This window comes from Dermacentor variabilis, chromosome 3, assembly GCF_050947875.1.
Source record: "Dermacentor variabilis isolate Ectoservices chromosome 3, ASM5094787v1, whole genome shotgun sequence".
Lineage (NCBI taxonomy): Eukaryota > Metazoa > Arthropoda > Arachnida > Ixodida > Ixodidae > Dermacentor > Dermacentor variabilis.
In genome coordinates, this window is record NC_134570.1 from 4584326 (window position 1) to 4603849 (window position 19524).

Consider the following 19524-nt stretch of genomic DNA (forward strand, 5'->3'; position numbering starts at 1 on the left):
GAGTGCGAAGTCACCTTTTTCTCCATTGCTCTCGTTTAGAAAAACCCATGCTCCTCGCTCTTTTCTGTGTGCTCTATTTCATCATAAAGCACACTCCAATACGCGGCTGCTATTTGTCGTTGCGCTCGCCTACACCGCGGCCACCACAAGGTGCCGCCACGAGTCCAGTGGCTAAGCGCACTGTGGCTATCCGAGGACAGCTGCGTTTGGCTTACGTTTAGCGCGACACAGGCACCAAATCGAAAATTTGAACTGCGCGCCACGGTGACGTCTCCGCCGTAGCCGTTGCAGTGCAAGGCATTGGAGGAGGAAGGGGAGCACAGCTGAGGCTGTGTTTGATTGCCGATAACTCTGCTTCTGCTGAACGCATTGAAGTACCCTTTGCGGCAAAGTGGTTCTGAAGTAGCCTATCTTCATTTCAAATGTCTTTCTCCACTTCGATAAAAAGTGGTTCAGGGCCCCTTTAATATGTTCTGTCGTTTCTTATGCTTTGCATTGCCGAAATACCACGTGAAACCAAATCTGATCAAACATGATGTGTTTTTCGATGCGTGAACAGTTACTGAAACATGGCTGAAGCTGGTTATGCCATTAATTTCAATATTTTTAATTGCGGCCTCACCAGATGAAACGGCAGAAAGATTACATATGCACGGTGTGTAGGCAACAGCACATATAGTATTTGGAAAGATTGGCTGCGCTTTGTAGACGATCACAAGGAAGAAGACAGACATTGTGATCGTCTACAAAGCACAACCAATCTTTCCAAATACAATGAACCAACTTGCTCAACAACGCATTCTGCTAAAGTACATATAGTGCTCAGCAATTGAAATGCAATACTTGAAGCACACGGTCGGCAGTGATTCTTGAACCGACTGAAAGTGCTAGGGACACTGAGTTGATGCATTGTGGTATACAGTGAATGTGAGAACCTTTGTGACGCATTGAGACTGCATTTGGTTCCTTGACGATCACCCGTGGTGCAAAAAACGGCGGCATCTGGGGGCTCAGAGAATTGCATTTCATCACTGAGCACTTCACATTTCTGATTCTGCTTTGTTATGACCTAGTTCTAACATTTATAAAGGAGCCGTTCATACGCAACAGCTTCATGTCCCATGTGAATTGCCTGTCTTCGTTTCCATAGGTGTAATGGCTCCGGAGCTTGGGCACCAAAGGCGAACACTCAGATTTGTATTCATCGTTTTGCTGTCTTATTAGTGTGTCAGTCTTCCTTTCAGGGTACATTTTTCTTCCTTGCGCTTTTGTTTTATGTAAAAACAGGCTCCCTGCATCATGTCACCCAGTGGTGTCACTCTCTAGTAAGCAAGTTAAAAAATAAAAAAAAACAACTTAATCCCGTTTGAATAGTAAGGGGTAGTGTTTATATTATTCAAAAAAGAAAACAGAAGGGAGGGCTTATGTAAAATGCACAGCAAATAAAATGTCTTCGAAAGAAATAGTAAAACCCATTGCAAATTGAGTCGAACATTCTCAAATACGAATAAAAAAGAGATGCATACAGAATATTTTGTAATATGAGCTATTTCTATCAAATGACAGCAAGCTAAGTGGTTTGAGGCCCGAACTTTATCACAAGTGAGAATCTCTCGCAACAGCTGGTAAGTCAACCTCAACTGTCCTGACAAACTCTCAGCCCACGCACAATGCCTCAGTGTTGCATTTCACTGTTTTAAAGAGATTTTTTTTTTGCTTGGATGACGGGCACCTGCATCTCGGCATCAGCCAGCACTTTGCTTTTAGAGTGCAAGCTCTTTCAAGAAAGCGGCGGCATGCTTCCTTTCCCGTTCATTTCTCAATGTGTACGTTTTTTGTCTTCTTGTTCTCCTTCGGCTGCGCATTCGCCCCACGGACTATTTAAACCATCTTCTTGGACAGTTGTACAGTCTGCGTCTGATTTTTCGGACTCCCTAGGGGCTGCGAAAGCGTCCGAAAAAATGAATGCATGTCTTTTATAGCCCTTGGTGGCTCAAATCGCCACAGGCACGTCCGAAAAACCTATGAAGGCCTGCCAGTACACTTATTAGGCATATCGGTACTTGTACTGTGATGGGAAATGACCCGTGCATGTGTGCATAATTAAGGAATACATACTGTGTCCCGTGATAGTTGCCCCTTCCTGCACTTGTTATGCTTCACTGCGTAACATTGCTGTAATGAGGCAAAGCTGACTTTCGAGAAATAGCATCATGCAGCACGCCGTGCTTTCCAAAGCCAATCGCGAGGACCACAAAGGCGGTGTCAGTGCCATTGCTGACAGTGGCGAATTCTTTCAATGAAAAACACGGCACAGAACGGCAAGATGCTTAATACCGAACATCGAAGCAGCTAGGCCTAGCATTGCCGCGGTGGTGGCTACGGCTGCCAGCGGATCTGCGTGTGAGTGTGCTGGTTCGAGGCGACGAATTTATCAAAATGGCAGCGGTTGTGGCTTTTATTAATGCCGTTTCGGACCTGCGGTCATGGCAAGAAGTCTGGAAAATCGGACGGCGAAGGGTTCTTGTGTCCGAAATTTCAGACATTCTTATACATTGACCCTATGGAGTACTTAGTGGTGCTGCGAAGTCGTCCGTCCAGAAAGTCGCTCGTTGACAGTACTCTGTCAGCCAATGACACGGCGTCAAAGACCATTCGTTACGATTCCTCTCTGTTACTCAAGCCAGCATTACCGGGACGTTCGTTCCCTTTCAATAAAATTACAGCTAATTTTCCTTGATAGAAGTGCAAATTCCCTGAGTTTTCCCCCCCAGACTACTCAAAATCCCTGAGAATTCCCTGTTTTCCCAGTTGGTAGACACCCTGAGCTTATGTAACCGTAATGTTTACCAGGAAATGCTGGCTGCGAACGCCATGCATGAAGGCAAGCTTTCTGGTAGAAACGCAGCCTCTTGCGTGGGTCGATCTCCTGTTATTGTTTTGCACTTCTAATATTTCAGCCTGAGAAGAGCTAACATAAAGGATATGCGCTGTCAGTGTTTTTTCCAATTACATTTGTTTGTGGGCTGCCATTCTCAAAATTCCGAGGAATAACTTTGTAAAGAATGAAAGACAAGGTATGAGCAACTTTGGTGGTAGAGGAGTGGTTGGGTATGCGTGGTACGGAATTTGGTTCAAAATTCTTTTCGCTGAAATTACGTCTAACGTAGACGCCGGACGCCAACACCGGATTTTTTGCGATGTGGGCTCCTTAACGCTATTTCATTAAAATGCTCGTGTACATAGCTTAACGTGCTTGTTAAAGCATCTTAAGGCGGTCAAAATTAATCCGGAGTCCACCACTACGGCAAGCCACATAATGAGATTATAGTTTCGGCATGTACAGCTCCATAATTAAAATAAACCGTAACACTTCTGCCATGAAGTGATATGCCATGCGAGGCAATGAAAATGCTCAACCCTCTCAGAGGTAATGAACAATGGCATACAACAATGCCAAAAAGCAAGCACACCTCCCTGTGTGTTCTGTGTACTATGCAGATAAACAGTGGTGCATGCAAGGTAACACTTAACATTAACTTATTACTCTCCTATTGGACTAGAGATTGAAGAAAATGAACATTTGCCGTCAACATCACTGCTAATTATCTTCAATCGAAGTAAACAGCACAGCAAGCTTAGCTTACATCGAATTTCACAGTGCATGGGTTCGGTATAATTTTTAAGCTGGGCTTCAATACAGTACAAGTTTACACAATACAACCGAGTCAGAATTTAATTGCTCTTATGTATAACATGGTCAAATGATCACCTGCGGCAACTAACGGCCCAGCGCAACAGAGAAAAACAAAGAACAAGGTCGATGAGGGTAGTGATATGGGTATGGTATGGCATCTTCTACTTTGTTGTAGCGTAGGTGAAACGACTGGACACACAGAAAGGCACATCAGACAACACAAAGTTCTAATTTCTAACAATAGGTTTATTTCAAATTCTACAGCCATGCTTATACCACTCAATACGCCATAGGACATGTGTACATTGCTCAGTCAACATAAACAACACTGGAGCAATCACAAGCAGACACTTTAGAAGCCACACTGATTACCGAAGGAATGCATGCGTTCACCTTGCACAAAGATATTCTAGCGCTTTCGTTGACAATGAAATGGATGGATTTCTGACACATGCATCGCCAAATGCTATGTTTCTTGCTTTCATAACCAAGCGCGTCATTTCGCATTTGCTTCTGCTCATAATAACAGCTTCTTTTAATTTCAGTTGGCAGTTGCTTCTCTGATAATGGAGGGCAAGGAAACCATCTGCCGCCACATTCTTTACTTTGTTACTGTGCTCCCGTAATCTACCATTTATGCATTTCCAAGTTTGACCAATGTAGCTCAAACCACAAGTGAGGGGAATGTGACATACTACAGATGTAGCATGTTCAATTAATTTGTTTTTATGCTTTTTTTTTCACATATGAGAGTTAGTGATCCCTTGTCTTCATGCACAGGCTTACTACTTGTTAGGTGGTGAAAAAAAAAAAAAAAGAAAAAGGTTTATGTCACTGTTTCGTGCAATATTTTTTAGTCTGTGGGAGAATCCATGTATATTGTCACGTAGTGGTGACGTTGAAGAACACAGTAGCACCACTGTGAACGACAAAACTAAATCTTATTGGGCGAACCTGTGCCCACAAAACAGGCTACACTTATAGCACAACGATAGCGGCGAACACAGTCGGCGATCGTCGAAAATCTGGTCAGCGGGTCAAGCGCGTCGGCTTTTATACAAGAGTCGTCGAATGTTCCAGACTAATCGTTGGGACCCGCGTGCCTTCCACAAAGTTCTACACCATTCGCGTCACGCGATGAAATCTGATAGCACAAGGTTCGGCGACAACAGACAACGGGATAGAAGCATCGATGACTTTCCAGAAACTTCGGATGCATGCAGGCGCGTCCCGCGCTGTGTGATAACATTTGTTAGGTGGCGAAACGTGGTCGCCCGATAAAGATAAGTACGCGTGTCAATATAAGGAATGATTGCAATATTCTTGTTAATGGTGGTGCTTGTACCAGCTACTTGTCTGGAACCTTTTCCTGTGCTTTCTCTGAATGCTTCTGCGACTGACACGAGCACGTGGCTAAAGTACCCAACACCTACTAAGTATGGGACTTGTGGTCTAAAGTTATTGTGCATAAGATGCTGGCGCTACTTCTGCAGCGCTTTTAATAGGTGATAACCCAAACGCACCGCCATTCCCTGGTGCAGGCCGCGATCATATGTTTTCTGGCCACTAGATCCCATGTAAACAAGGAAAGGCGCGAGGCGCATGGTATTGAAAACAGTAGCCACCCACTCCATCAGCTTTCCCGCAATACTCACCCGTCCATCTCACGTGAAAACGCCGGCGTGCACTGTTTCTCATTCCGGTGCCAGCAATTCGCCGACCCAAGTCGTCGCACGGCGCATTCAGAGCTTTAGAATAAAAACAGAAACAGCGCAACACAGGACGAGGGAGTAAACAGGACAGAGCACTTGTTTGCTATCTCGTCCTGTGTTGCGCTGTTCCTGTTCTTATTGTAAAGATGAACCAACCAGCCCCATTGAACACACTGCTAACATTCACAGCTATTGCCGCCAAACCTATTACGATAAGCATTTTCACCTATCTGTTTTACAGCACGTGGGGTGTAGTGCCATTGGTTGCATACTGCACGCTTTTAGTAGGCGATAATCAAAACCCGCCGCCATTCCTCGCTGCAGGCGGCACGATGTAAGCGTCACGTTTTGCTTTGGCAGCATTCGGTGTCGCCCACCAGCCCGATTTCGTTTTGGTTTCCCTTCCCCGTCTTTAATCACTGCTCAATAGGAAAACAACAAAATGTGTCTCGGGTCACCGAAGCCCCACCAGCTCGATGCGCGTTGGCATCTCGTGCATCGTGTGCAACGATTCGCGTTATGTAGATGTCAAGTACAGGCGAGTCTAAATTTTTTTTAGTTACTTCGGATTTTGTTTTCTTACTTAATATGTTTCTTTGCATTTTTTTCCCAAAAAGTATGAACGAGGTTCTACTGTATAAGGTGACAGCTTTCTACCAATTATTACCCTAAAGGCTACATCTAGTTAGCACTAAAAAATATTTACAGACACCATTCTTGCTTTTTTTGACGCCTTTCAAGACACCTTCTAGATTCATTCTTTTACACAATTATATTGCTCTTGCTTTAACCTTAGTCAAAGGAATGTCTTTTTAAATACTAAAAACTGCCGAAATAGCATTTTTCACCTTCTTGTAAAAGTGCAAAACGGCCTTCGTCAACCGCAACCACAGAAAGAGCGTGCTGTATCAAGTAGAGTTCTACGCATTTCACAGGTAGTTTTTGGCATCATGGCTTACAGAATTTCTATTACAGAATGTGATGTAATTCATGTAATTCAATAATTCATGTAACGTAATGTGAATAATGTAATAAATTGATGTAATGTGAAGGCATCTAGTGATGCCTGAACTCCCTTGCCTCTCTGATAATGTTTCAACACAGCCAGAATATTGTCCGGCATATAGAAATTCGCTGTGGGCACTACCACAGCGGTCCAGTCCCATCAGACTTGTTGATTATCCATCATGTCGAATCCTGGCCACGGTGGCCGTATTTCGATGGGGGCAAAATGTGAAAACGCCCGTGTACTTAGAATTTAGTACTTAGTATTTAGGTGCACGTTAAAGAACCCCAGGTGGTTGAAATTTCCGGAGTCTCCCGCTACGCTGTGCCTCATAATCAGAAAGTGGTTTTGGCACATAAAGCCCCATCATTTTTTTTTATCTATCATGTCAGACAGTGATGACATTCATGACCCAGTGCTGTGAAAATGTTTTTAGATCTCCCATGAAAGCGAGAGCTGAACCAAAAAAGCAGCCACATGCACCAGTGTTCAACCAAGCAGACAACAGAGCCTGCATCTCAGCATTCAATTCAAAAGTGTATGCAATGTCAGGGTGTCTAAGTTGGCATTTCCAAATTCCCCTCGTTTGCCAGGTTTTCCCCGAGTGACACAGAGCTTTGTTTTATGTCGGCCAATGCTGTCACTCTATAAAAAAAGTTAAATGAAAAAAAAGAACTTAATCAAGTTTGAATAGTAAAAAGTAGTGTTCATTTTATTCAAAGAAAAAAAAACAAGGAAGGGGTTTATATACGAATAAAAAGGAGACGCATACAGAAGCAAATATTTTCGAATATGAGCTATTTCTATCAACTGATAGCAAGCTCATTGGTATGAGGTCCAAACTTTGTCACAAGTGAGAATCTCTCTCAACAGCTGGTAAGTCAACCTGAACTGTCCTAACATACTCTCAGTTTGTGCATGATGCCTCAGTGTTGCGTTTCATGGCTTTAAAGGGTTTATTTTGGTTTGGATAAGGGACACCTGCATCTCGGCGTCGGCCAACAGTTTGTTTTTTAAGCTGAAGCTTCTTGAAAGAAGCAGCGGCACACCTCCTTTACCGTTCATTCAATGCGTAGGTTCGTTCTGTTCTCCTCCTCCTTCCACCGCGCGTTTGCCCCACAGGCCATTTGAAGCATCCTCTGGGGGCTTCGAGAACTTCCAAAAAATATGGTAGTTTGAAAAAAAAGGAATGCATGTCTTTTACTGCCATTAAGAGCTCAAAGCGCCACGGGAACATCAGAAAAAGCTCTGAAGGCCTGCCAGTATCAGGCATATCGGTGCTCATACTGTGAAAAGAGATGGCGGGTGCACGTGTCTAGAACTAAGGAATACATACTGTGTCCCGTGACAATTGCCCCTTCCCATGCTTGTTATGCTTCACAGCGTAACACTGGTGTATTGAGGCAAAGATGACTTTCGGAAACCAGCATTAGGCAACACACTGTACTTTCCGAGCTTCGAAGCCAATCGCGAAGAGCACAAAGGCCGAGTCGGTGTCATTGCTGACAGCGGCGAAAGCTAGGCCTAACGTTGCCGCGGAGGTGGCTACGGCTGCCAGCGGATCTGCGTGACACAGCGCCGGTTAGAGGCGGTGAGGTAATGAAAAATATGGCGGTGGTGGCCTTGATTAATGCCACTTCGGACCTTCACTCACGGCCAAAAGTCTGAAAAATGGGACAGCAAAGGGTTCATGCGCCCAAAAATTCAAACATTCTTAACACTGGCTCTGTGGTGTATGTGGTGGTGCTGCGAAGCCGTCCGGAAAGTCTGTTGTTGACTACATCTGACAACTCCTCCAGCCGATGACATGGTGTCAATAACGATTTGTTACGATTCATCTCGAGCCAGCAATACTGTTAATTTTGTTCCCTTTCAATAAAATTAGAGTTACTTTCCCTGACAGAAGCACAAATTCACCAAGTTTTCCCTGAGTATTTCCAGACTAGCCGGAATCCCTGAGAATTTACCTTGTTAATTTTCCCGTGCTGCCCTCTGCCACATGCCACTGGAAACCTTTTGGGAGGGTCCCAGGGCATTCGCCAGTTGATTTGCCTACCTGCAGCCATGTTGAGTGCGCGTCGGTTGTGTGTCTTGTGGATGGTGAACAATTATTAATGGCTTCTCCGGGGCAGTATGTTGTTCCTGGAAGCCATGTAGCACTCGCTGGCTACCGGATGAGGAGGCCTGAGTGCACTGTCGTGCAAACAGTGCGGCCAATAAAGGCACACCAAATTCCGTTTGCCGACACGGCTGCCTTGGAGTTCGTTGTCAGTGATTTCTGCAATTGGAGCTCGCTCTTTGTATTTTTTTTTTACACATCATTCAGACATTTCGCATGTTCAAGAGGTCTTCAAGCGCAGCCTTCCGCGTCGAATTTATCAAAGCGGTGCACAAGTTTACATCGACATCTACAGCCACAGATTGTTGTCAGCGTCAAATATTGTGGAAAAGATGCATTGTTGATATGAAATATTGTCAAAACGTAGCAAAGCATACATTTCTGCTCATATATGCCATGTTGTTCCACCCTGAGACGAATCAGTATAAGCGATGAACCGCTTAAATGACGGCAACTGTGATACAGATACATATATTATGGGCTGTTAATTTATTACCGATTCTCGCTTTTCCTTAACTCCATCACACTTGCAGTTTGCGAGTGCCATAAAGCATTATTAGATCAAACTGTGCTTGACATATGTGCTCATTTATAGGCTGTGTTGTTCTCCCGCGAAAATGCGGATGCCATCGCTGACACCGTTGGTATAACGCAGCGAGACGTTTTTTTTATGCTGCTGTATAACGAATGCACTGTCTCTTGTTTCCCATTTGACGCAGAGGTAAACAGCGAATCTTTGGAATTGAGAAATGTGTCAGTACAACAACATGCACAGACCCACCTATCTACATAGTGAATGCGACCGGCAGCCTATGAGTACGGTGACGTACAGATGTTGGCACAGCGCTATGTCGCCACTTGCTGCTTATTGTGTACGTGCCATGCGATACGAAGTCTAGTTGATTTCAAATCGCTAAGGCCAGAACTGAACTATAAAAACAGCTTCCTTCGTCCTAACTGCTTACATTTCAGTTCAAGATTGCCAGTAGTGGGCGCACAAACTCCATGGTACTAGGCCTAACTTTTGCTTAACAGTATCAACATTGCCTCAGGCTTCATGTGCACGGCTTGAGAGGGTTTAAGCTTGTGCATTTCAAATGAGTAGGCATGTTTGACTCATTTTGAGTGAGATTAATTATATTTACAAGCTAAGACGCTATCGCTATTGTGTTGTGGATTCGACGGCCAATTGTGCGGGGTTCTGTTGAACGACGGTCAGCATGCCGATTTTGTCAGTGCCGTCGTCAGGAAAGCCTGTTGCAGTAGAACTCGCACCCGTCGGTTACGTTGTATATGCTTGCATCATTGTCGGTCTGGTATGATGGTTTCAGTGACACACTGTGCTGAATATATGGTCAATCGTTGGCGGGAGCGTCTTGTTGGTCGCGTATTGACCCAGTGTTACTGTGCTTTAAACCAGTACACAAAGTAAGGCACGCGCTGCCACCACTAGCAACTGTGGGCCCACGGTGCAAGAAGACTTCGTCGGCAACATGATGTTTATAATTGTCGCCCACGTGTAATGCACGGGTTTTTCATTAAATTTGCTAGCCGTCAATGAAAGATGGCAACTACATGGCTCACAGTGTAGTCCGGACCACTCGGACGAAGCCCTGGCCGCTTTCTGTTTTGAAGTGGAGTTGCAGTCTTAAGCTACACATGTTTTCGGCACCATACCGACGTCGAGCTACTAGTAGAGTTTCAACACAGTACGCGGCACAAGTGCTTGCAGCAGTGTGAGTGCGAGCGCTTTTTCTTTTTTCGGAGGACTTTCTGGCACGCGCGACCCTTTCAAAACATTTTGCGACTAATCCGCTAGGGCCATAAAAAAGGCGGATTCCCGGTTGGTAGACACCCTGAATGTGCTGCACAAGCACCAACAGTGCCAAGATCCACACGGGATACCCAAGGACAGAGTGCGTCCTATTTACTTTAAATATAAATTTACCTGTCACGATTTTTTTGGTGGCGGTGGTGGTGGTGGTGGAGCGAAAGCTGGGGGTGGTCCCACAGGTGACTTCCTCTCTTGGAGCGGAATGTTCTCGTACATCTGCCGGGGCATTTCTGTTGGTGGCCTTCAAGGAAAAAGAAATGCCACAAGTGCCAGCTTATTCAGATGAGGTTGATCAAAGCAGTGATAGCGTTTTCTTAATACCGTTTGTGTTGACACATTACCAAATATGCATTGTTCTATTTTTGTCTCCAACCACAACTGAAACGACACAGCATAGCGCAAATTTGTAGCATGACAACTGCTCGAGACTATTGGCATCAAGTGAAAGCAATAAATTTAAGTTGCAACACTTATTAAACAACCCTGCAATGAACATTGCGTATTTGCAAACTGACACACAGCTTCATTATCTTCTTGCTACCTGTTATGCGGCCCCTTTGGCCACTTAAGAGGCGCTTCTATATCGGGCTGTTTTATGTCAAACTTCAGCAGCACGCAGTGTCTGTGCTAGCCGCCTAGAGAAGAGGGCGAGCAGTGGAGGCAGAGAGCATGCACTGAGGGCGAGCGGGGTTTGCTGCATCCTTATCGTTCAAGTGCATTAGCGTGTGCCACAATCAGCTGTCCTGAATATTTTGCTCCATGGTCTGCAGGTTGAATTCTTAGGATTTTTGCTTTGCTTCATAACATGCATGGCCAAGAAATTCTCAGGGTTTTTGTGTAACAAACCTACACTGTGGCCTACAATGGTTGCTGTAGTGAAGGGCTTGAGTTCACGAACCCTTCAACCCCCACATTAATTCCAAAAAAACATACCGAATTTCCCAAATCTTTTTATCTACCCATAATTTTTTCTGTCATTCTGATTCTGAAAATCTATCACAGGGTGTTTAGCAAATTGACATTTCAAAATTCCCCGAGTTTTCCAGGTTTTCCCTGAGTGCCTGAGCAAAAGTCCCCGAGTGATGCAGAACTCTGTTTTTGTCAAGACGGGCTGAAACCATATTGCCCGATGCTGTCACTCTCTAGTAAGCATATAACAAAATAAAAAAAAAAAAGAAAAATCTACTTAATCTAATTCGTATACTAAGGAGTAGTGTTTATGTTATTCCAGAAGAGAATAGAAGGGAGGGGTTAGTAAAATGCACAGCAAATAATGTGCCTTCGAAAAAAATTGCAAATCGAGTTGGACATTCTCAAATACGAATAAAAAGAAGATGCATACAGAAGCAAATATTTTCGAATACGAGCTATTTCTGTCAATTGACAGCAAGCTCAGTGGTATGAGGCCCGATCTTTGTCATAATTGTCACGGCTGCCAGCGGATCTGCTTGCGAGAACGCCGGTTCGAGGTGGCGAGGTAATCAAAATGGCAGCGGTGGTGGCTTTGATTAATGCCCTTACGGACATGCGGTCACGGCAAAATGTCCAGAAAATCGGGCGGCTAAGAGTTCTTGCATCCGAAATTTCAGACGTTCTGATACATTGACTCTGCGGGGTACGTGATGGTGCCGCGAAGCCGCCCAAATTATCGGGAATCCGGAAAGTCGATCGTTGACTGTACATTGGCAACTCCTCTAGCCAACAACAGGACGTCAAAGATGATTCATTACAGTTCCTGTCTGTTACTCGAGCCAGCATTACCGCGGTTTTCGACCCTTTCAGTAAAATTAAAGCTAATTTTCCCTGATAGAAGCGCAAATTCCCTGAGTTTTCCCCCGAGTTTTTCCAGACTACTCAAAATCCCGGAGAATTCCCGGTTTTCCCGGTTGGTAGACACCCTGTATCAGTACTTGATGGAAAAAAAAAAAAGCTTCTCTTGTGGACAGTTTTGACTAACTTGTCTTTGGCAGTGGGAGCAGCACATCGGGCTGAACGAGTGTGACTTGTCATAGGTGATATTGGTACAACCTCCCATGACGAGTACAGCTCGGGATTTGGGGTTAAATGGTTAATGTGCACTTGCACCTAACTAATCGCACAAGCAATTTAGCACTCTGCACCCAGCGGAATATGGCTGCCATTGATGAGAGTACAAGTAGGATTCTATAAGCACTTATAAAGACTAGCCTTTTGTACATGAAGTGAAATCCTACGTGTCGCATTTCGACTTATTTTGAACACTGACATGCATTCATTATGAAAAAAGGTGCATATGACCCATTGCTCAATCTAGACGTAATGCAGTCAAAGAATCTAAAAGATCCGTAAATCAAGCTGATTCAAGAAAAAATGTAATTCAGAAGTTTATGCGCAAAAATCATGACTTGATCATGATGCACACCGTAGTGGGCTTACTCGGATCTGGACGAATTTCAACCAACCACCTGGGGCTCTTTTAAAGTGCACCTAAATCAAAGTAAACAAGCATTGTTGCATTTTTTCTCCATCAATTCAAGACTGCCCATAATTGTTAATTTGAAATCCAGCGTTCAACGGAAACCCGTCTGGTCAGGAAAATTCAGGGCAGGAAATATTGATCATTGACCAGTCGTTGAAAACAAAAAGGAAAAAATATGTTTTGGCCCCACTACGGGAGCCTTGTTCACAATTAAGGGAATGAAGTGAAGGTTGGTTACACACGCTTCATGATGTGACGTAATCATAAGGTGTATATTGGAGGCAGATTGCCCGAGTTGTGATAGAGCATGTGTGACGTCGTCTAGATATGAAAGGATTCATGGTAAAATCTTGCCACCTTGTTCTTTTCTTTTCCAATTATCTTCATGCTATCCTAGTTGATGCTATGGGCCATGGACACTGCGTGTTCAGCCAGCACATTCGTTGCCACGTGCTTGCTGTTGAGCACAATATCGTTCTCCTTGCTTTAACGGCACGCCAAACACGATGAGAAAACTTCGCTCGATTTCAGCTTTCAATTCTGTTAAATAGATTACTATCTGTGTTTCTGTATGTTGTGAATTCGGTGACTGACTGGGCATGTACTGTACTGCTTCATTCACGATTGACAATAAACAATGTAAGCATACTTGTCTGATGTGTGTTTTTGCCAGTTGAGGCCTCTCGGTCATCTGGCGATATAATAAAGGTATCGGCAGCCATTTTAGAGTATTGTACACACTAACACCGCTCCGAAAGCGGTAGCACAAAGCTCAAAACCAGCAAGCGAGCAGCGCAATGAACCCCACCAGCCGCTACTATAGCGGCCATATTGCTAACTACGTAATGATTATGACATTAGTTTTGATTTTGCCAGTGCCATCTCTCACTGGCATGCTTTAGTTTACAACGCCACCACTACTGTTATTTCCGTTGCACTGTGGAAGGTACAGTTTCCCTTCTCTACGTATATATAGGTGTTCTGTGACAGAGCCACAAGGTGTTCAATATTCAGATTGCAATTTGGCCACCAAATGCACTCTCGAACACATTCTTGACAGTGGTGCACATCTTGATGCCCTTCGTGCAGCAGTGCGAGGATGTCTTAGCAATGAGCAGATGGAATCATGATACAGTGATCCAACAAAAGCAAGCCATCTTACACACTCAGTCTGTCTCTCTCTTTCCAGTACGGTGCTATGTGAATTGATAACCTGTTTTTGGGTGACAAGCCTCTATCACAGTGTGTCACAACCAAGGAACACTCTCCATCCCAAGTGTGAAGACGATGGAGACCGTCAAGCCGACTTGCCACTAGTGGAGGTAGATTGTTTAGGACTTGACCTACGTAGATTTCCAAGCTGTTAATGACTTTCGAGTTTGGAAAGTCACAGGATGCTCGTGATGGCATATCAGCTGTAGCTGAGAGTTTCCCCAGGTACATATTTGACAGTGTACTGATAACACATCAGCTCGATCCGCATTTGCTGTACTCAAGGTGGCAAGACTTCCAGGTCCTTGCTTAAAAGCAGAGCTACAAGTGGAAGATGATTCGACTCGACCTCAAAGCTTAGACCATGGAAGTACTGGTAGAACCTGGTCATGGCCCAGGTGACAGCCAGAGACACCTGTGGGAGTGAGGGATCTTGAAGCACAGGCCACAGCACGTCGAATTTCAGAAGGTTGGTCCTGGAGCAAGACGGCTCCCAGGCCACGAGAGCTTGCATCAGCCGATACTACAGCCGGGTAATGTGGGTTGTTTGTTGCCACACCTGTAACGGATCTCAGCAACGAGTTAATGTAGGCGAAAGTGTGCTTTTGGTTGTAATCCAAATTCAAAGCGTTGTTCAAGAGTGAATGGAAGGGTGCAGAGATGTCAGACAAGTTTGGAATGAAGCGGACCACATGGTTGGCCATTCGAAGCAATTGGCGAACACTGCTGACATCGACCAGTGGTGGGAGGTCCACTATAGCCTTGACGTTATCTGGATCTGGTGAAATCCCCTCCACATTCACGACGACTCCTAGGAAGTTGACTGAAGATGCTTGGAACTAACATTTCTTTTCGCTGAGAGTGACTCCTGCTTGATTTAGGTGAGCCAAGTTGTCAGCTAGTCGCCGGTCGTGCTCTTGATGATCCCTACCGAAGACTAGTACATGGTCTATTATATTGACGACTCAGGTAGTGCCTTCTAGTAGCCGCGACATAAAGCATTGAAAATATTTTGCTCCTGTCACGATGCCAAATCGAAGACGTCTATAGCAATAGCGGCCAAAAGGAGTGATGAATGTTGCGAGTTCTTCACTCTCACAACTTAGTTTGATTTCATGAAAGCTGGATCTTGCATCAAGTTTGGAAAAGACTAGTGCCTCACCAAGCTGGCCTAAGATGTCTTCAATTGTTGGCAGAATGTAGCGTTCCCGCTGGATAACCTTGTTAAGCTTCGTCAAGTCGACACAGAGCCTGTGCCCACCCGACGGCTTTGGCACCACGACAAGGCCTGAACATCATGCGGTTGGTGCGGCAAGTTTTCGGTTAGAGAGAGGGTATTCGTCTTGGAACACTTAGTGAAAAGGGACAAACATCTGGATAAAGGCGGATGTGATATTTCTCTTGGACTTCCCTTAGTCCACGAAAGATTTTGGCCTGGGTTGACGGGACGCTCTCAGTCAAGTTCAAGAATTGAATGACGCCAAAGTCTTCAATTTCTGGCAGTCCCAGAAGATGTGTCATCTGATTCTCAACAACATACAGTGTCTGCACAGTCACCCAGTTACACCACTCCAAAATTGCAGTGAAACTTACCAGCACGTGCAACCTTAGATTTCCCGGACCAGGTACCTTGGCTTCTACTACATCCAACACGGCAGCCAATCTCAAGAAAAGAAGGCGAAACTACTGTTACTTCTGCCCCCGAGTCTATATTGAACTGTGCAAGATGGCCATTCACGTGTACGTTACATCAGTGTATCTTGCCCGATGCGTACTGAGCCCGTGAACTTCTTGGCCTTGCTTCTTGGCCTTGCAAACATCAGCCAAGTGACCTTTGCTTCTTACAGAAATTGTACATAGCTTTAAGAGTGTGACATTCGTTTGGCCGCAATAACCGCAAGTTGACTGAGTTGGCTGCGCCAAATTGCTACAGCGTGACAATGTGCCTGGTGCCTTCTTGCATTGTGCCACATTGGCGTTTAAGCTGTTGAAAGCTGCACTCTCACAGAAGCTTGCACGGGAGAGATGCTCATTCTCGGCTTTCTCATGCACACGTGCTTGGCCCAGTGCTTCTACCGCCGAAAGTTTTGTACATCGGCACAACTGATCAGATACCTTTTCGTACCGCAATCCCACAACGAACTTGTCGTGAAGAAGGAGGTTTTTCCACTTTAGGGTTTTTGTACCCAGAATGCTTGACAAGATTACGAAGTGCCATAAAAATTTCATCGACTGACTCCCCTTGCTGTTGTACTCAACGATGAAATCGGCGGCTTTCATAAATTTCTTTGACTGGAGGGACGAAATGGGTGGACGTTTGATGACAGGGAAAATGGGCCTGAAGAGAACGACGAGGCTTGACAACACGGACAAAAGCGTGTGAGCATGTTTGCAGGTTCGAGGGTAGGAAAATGTGCTTGTTTGTGCGAGCAGAGGCTGGCGATGGATGCCAGTTGTGCATGAAAATGAGTAGATGCTGGACAAAAGAAGGTGGATCTGAAGCATTCGATGTAGATACGAGGTTGACGAGGTCACTGGGCAAACGGAGGGTGCAGCTGTAAATCGTCTCAGCTACAGAGCAGGCGAGTTCTGGTCGAAGTGTTGACTGGAGGCCAAGCAGCACGACTGTAAGGTGCGATACCCAATCCTCCGTGTGCGGCTGAGTAGCGAGTGCTGCTTCCAAGTGTTGACGTAGCCTCTCGACGATATCGTTGGATGCAGGATGGTAAGCAGTTGTGTGAATGCGCACACAATCCAGAAGGGACGTTACAGATGTGAAAAGTGCCAACCCAAACTGACTGCCCCGATCAGTGGTCACCGTTGATGGCACACCTAAACAGCTAATCCACGTAAACAGAAAAGTATGAGCAGCTGTCTCCACCGTAATGTCAGGCATTGGAGCTGCTTCAGGCCACCGTGTGTGCCTATCAATACAGGTAAGCAAATACAAATAACCGCAGTACGGTGATAGAGGGCTAAAAATGTCTAAGTGAATGGTGTCAAAATGTGCATTGGGGAGAAGGAATTTGTCTAATGGGGGAGGCTTGGTGTGTCGTTGCACCTTGATACATTGACATGCTGTACAAGTGTGGACCCAGTCGCTTATATCAGCACGTATGTGTGGCCAAACGTTAACGTCCGGTGATAAGGAGTTGCGTGGCACGTATGCCTGGATGGCAGATTGAGCGCAGTGTATCAAAAACAGCATGAAGAACAGCAGGAACACAAAGTGGGCACTGTAAGGTGAAACGTCGCACCAGAGTGTGACATTGTGGTTGGGAAAGTTCCCTTGCTCCAAGCGGAGGGGTGTAGAAGATCGGAGTCGTGGAAGTTCATCGTCAGATGCTTGAGCTGCCGCGAGTGAAAACAAGGAAAGGTGGACAGAACTCATTGTGGCATTGGTGGTTATACGACTGAGAGCATCCGTTGCCTTGTTAAGGCTGCCTTTGATGTAGAGTATGTCTGTCGTGAATTCGGCTATAAAAGCAAGGTGCCAGAGCTCTCCAGGAGTATGGGTGGCACTGCGGGAATGTAAAGCTGAAACAAGTAGCTTGTGGTCGGTGAGAATTGTAAATTGTCGCCCTTCCAGAAAGTATCTGAAATGCTTCGCTGTGAGGTAGGCCGTGAGGAGCTCCCGTCTGAAAGTACTGTATCGGCGTTCAGTGTTGCGTAACTTGCGGGAAAGGCAGGAGATGGGTGCCCATGCACCATTCATCCGCTGATGAAGAGTGGCTCCCATGGCTTCCAAAGAAGCATCCACCATAAGGCTAGTGGGACTGATCTGTGAAGGATGATGCAGAAGGGCAGCTTGTGCAAGTGCGGTATTAATGGCAGCGAAAGCTTGATTAACGACCGTGTCCCAAGGAAGTGCGGTAGACTCAGCTTTCGAAATGGAAATGAGTGCTTCAAGAGGCTGCACCAACTTGGAGAATGCAGGGATGAAACGGTGATAAAAGTTGATGAGTCCGTGAAAACGTCGCACGCTATATGTGGACTTTGGTGGTGGGTAGTCGATGATGGCCAGAACCTTGTTAGGCAGTGGAGTGATGCCATGATTGGTGATGTTATGTCCGAGAAAATCGATCTCCACCCCAAACTGATATATGTCAACATTGATGACGAGATCATAATCATGAAGTCGAGCGAAAAGCTGATGTAGCTGCGCCTTGTGGGTTTCATCATCGCTGCTGGCGATGAGGAGATCTACGTAAGGAAAACAAAACGGTAAGCCTCTGGTGACTTCGTCTATAAAACACTAAAAGGTTTGAGCTTCGTTGCACAAACGGAAAGGCATGCGTAAATACTCAAAAAGGCCAAATGGGGTAGCTACAGCAGTTTTTGGATTGTCAGCTGCCTCAACTGGTATCTGGTGATACGCTTTCACAAGCTCGACTTTCAGATATGTTGTTGTACTGGTTAAAAAGGCAGTGGTATCCTGAATATTGGGTAGTGGGTATCGGGCGGGAAAAGTGACCGCATTCAGTGCACGATAATGACCACAGGGCCACCAGTCATTGTTCTTCTTGGGCACCATGTGTAGTGCTGATGGCCATAAGTTTGATGATGGACGAATGATTGTTAGTTGCAACATATGCTCAAATTCATTGCGAGCAACTCGAAGTCAGCGGGGGCAGAAGTGAACAGGTGGACCTGTGGTAACAATATAATAGGTTTTTTTTTTATTTATACAAGTACCTGCAGCACCACAAGGGCATTATTGCAGGGGGGGACAAATTGAAGAAAAATGAACATGTGACAAAAACTTGATACAGCTAAGCACAGGTGGTAAAAGTAACAAAATACGTAACATTGATGAGTCATCTCGACGGCAAAACGGTCTTCAGTGAAATGCGGTGCAAAATTGTGAGATAGAAATGGAAAGGGTACAATATCGCATAAAGTGCAATGCCAGCCAAATGATATAAAGAAAACGGGATGATATTATACTACGACAGACTGCGTGACAATAAAGACACTAACTCTGAACACATTTTACATTCACCAATGCTCCTGGGAAGCCTATTCTAGTGTGCGGAAGCATGCGGAAAAAATGAATTACGGTAGACATCAGTACGACAGTGCATTTCAAGAACTTTCAGCTCGTGATCACATCGTTTAGAGATAAAGTGGGGAGGGAAAATGTACAAGTTCTTATTCCTGTGAGATCAGAGTAGATTCGGAAAAAAAGTTTTAATTTTGCAGTTAATCGGCGGTGTGCTAGTGTTTTCCAACCAAGGTCCTCTTTAACTAATGTAATACTGCTACGGAAGTTATAATTACCAGAAACAAATCTTGCAGCGCGGTTTTGGATGCATTCAAGCTTTTCTATAAGTTTAGAGCTTTCAGGGTCCCATACCTGGCAAGAGTATTCGAGTACTGGACGAACATTTGTTATGTAAAGCAGTTCTTTTACTTTCTGGGGGCGTTATAAACATGACGCCTAACAAGGTTTAGCATACGAGATTATTTTAAGGCTAAGTATTCAA

General features: G+C 45.0%; 1 protein-coding gene across 4 annotated transcripts in view; it reads right to left on the minus strand.

The window, feature by feature from the left end:
- LOC142575097 (tyrosine-protein phosphatase non-receptor type 11-like) overlaps positions 1–19524 on the minus strand; it is a 251453-nt gene that overhangs the window by 17898 nt on the left and 214031 nt on the right. For all 4 annotated transcript variants that reach the window (XM_075684088.1, XM_075684092.1, XM_075684089.1 and 1 more), the window contains one exon: positions 10483–10609. In XM_075684088.1, coding sequence (XP_075540203.1) covers positions 10486–10609 — 124 coding nt within the window. In that variant the 3' untranslated portion in view covers positions 10483–10485. The remainder of the gene's footprint in view (positions 1–10482; positions 10610–19524) is intronic.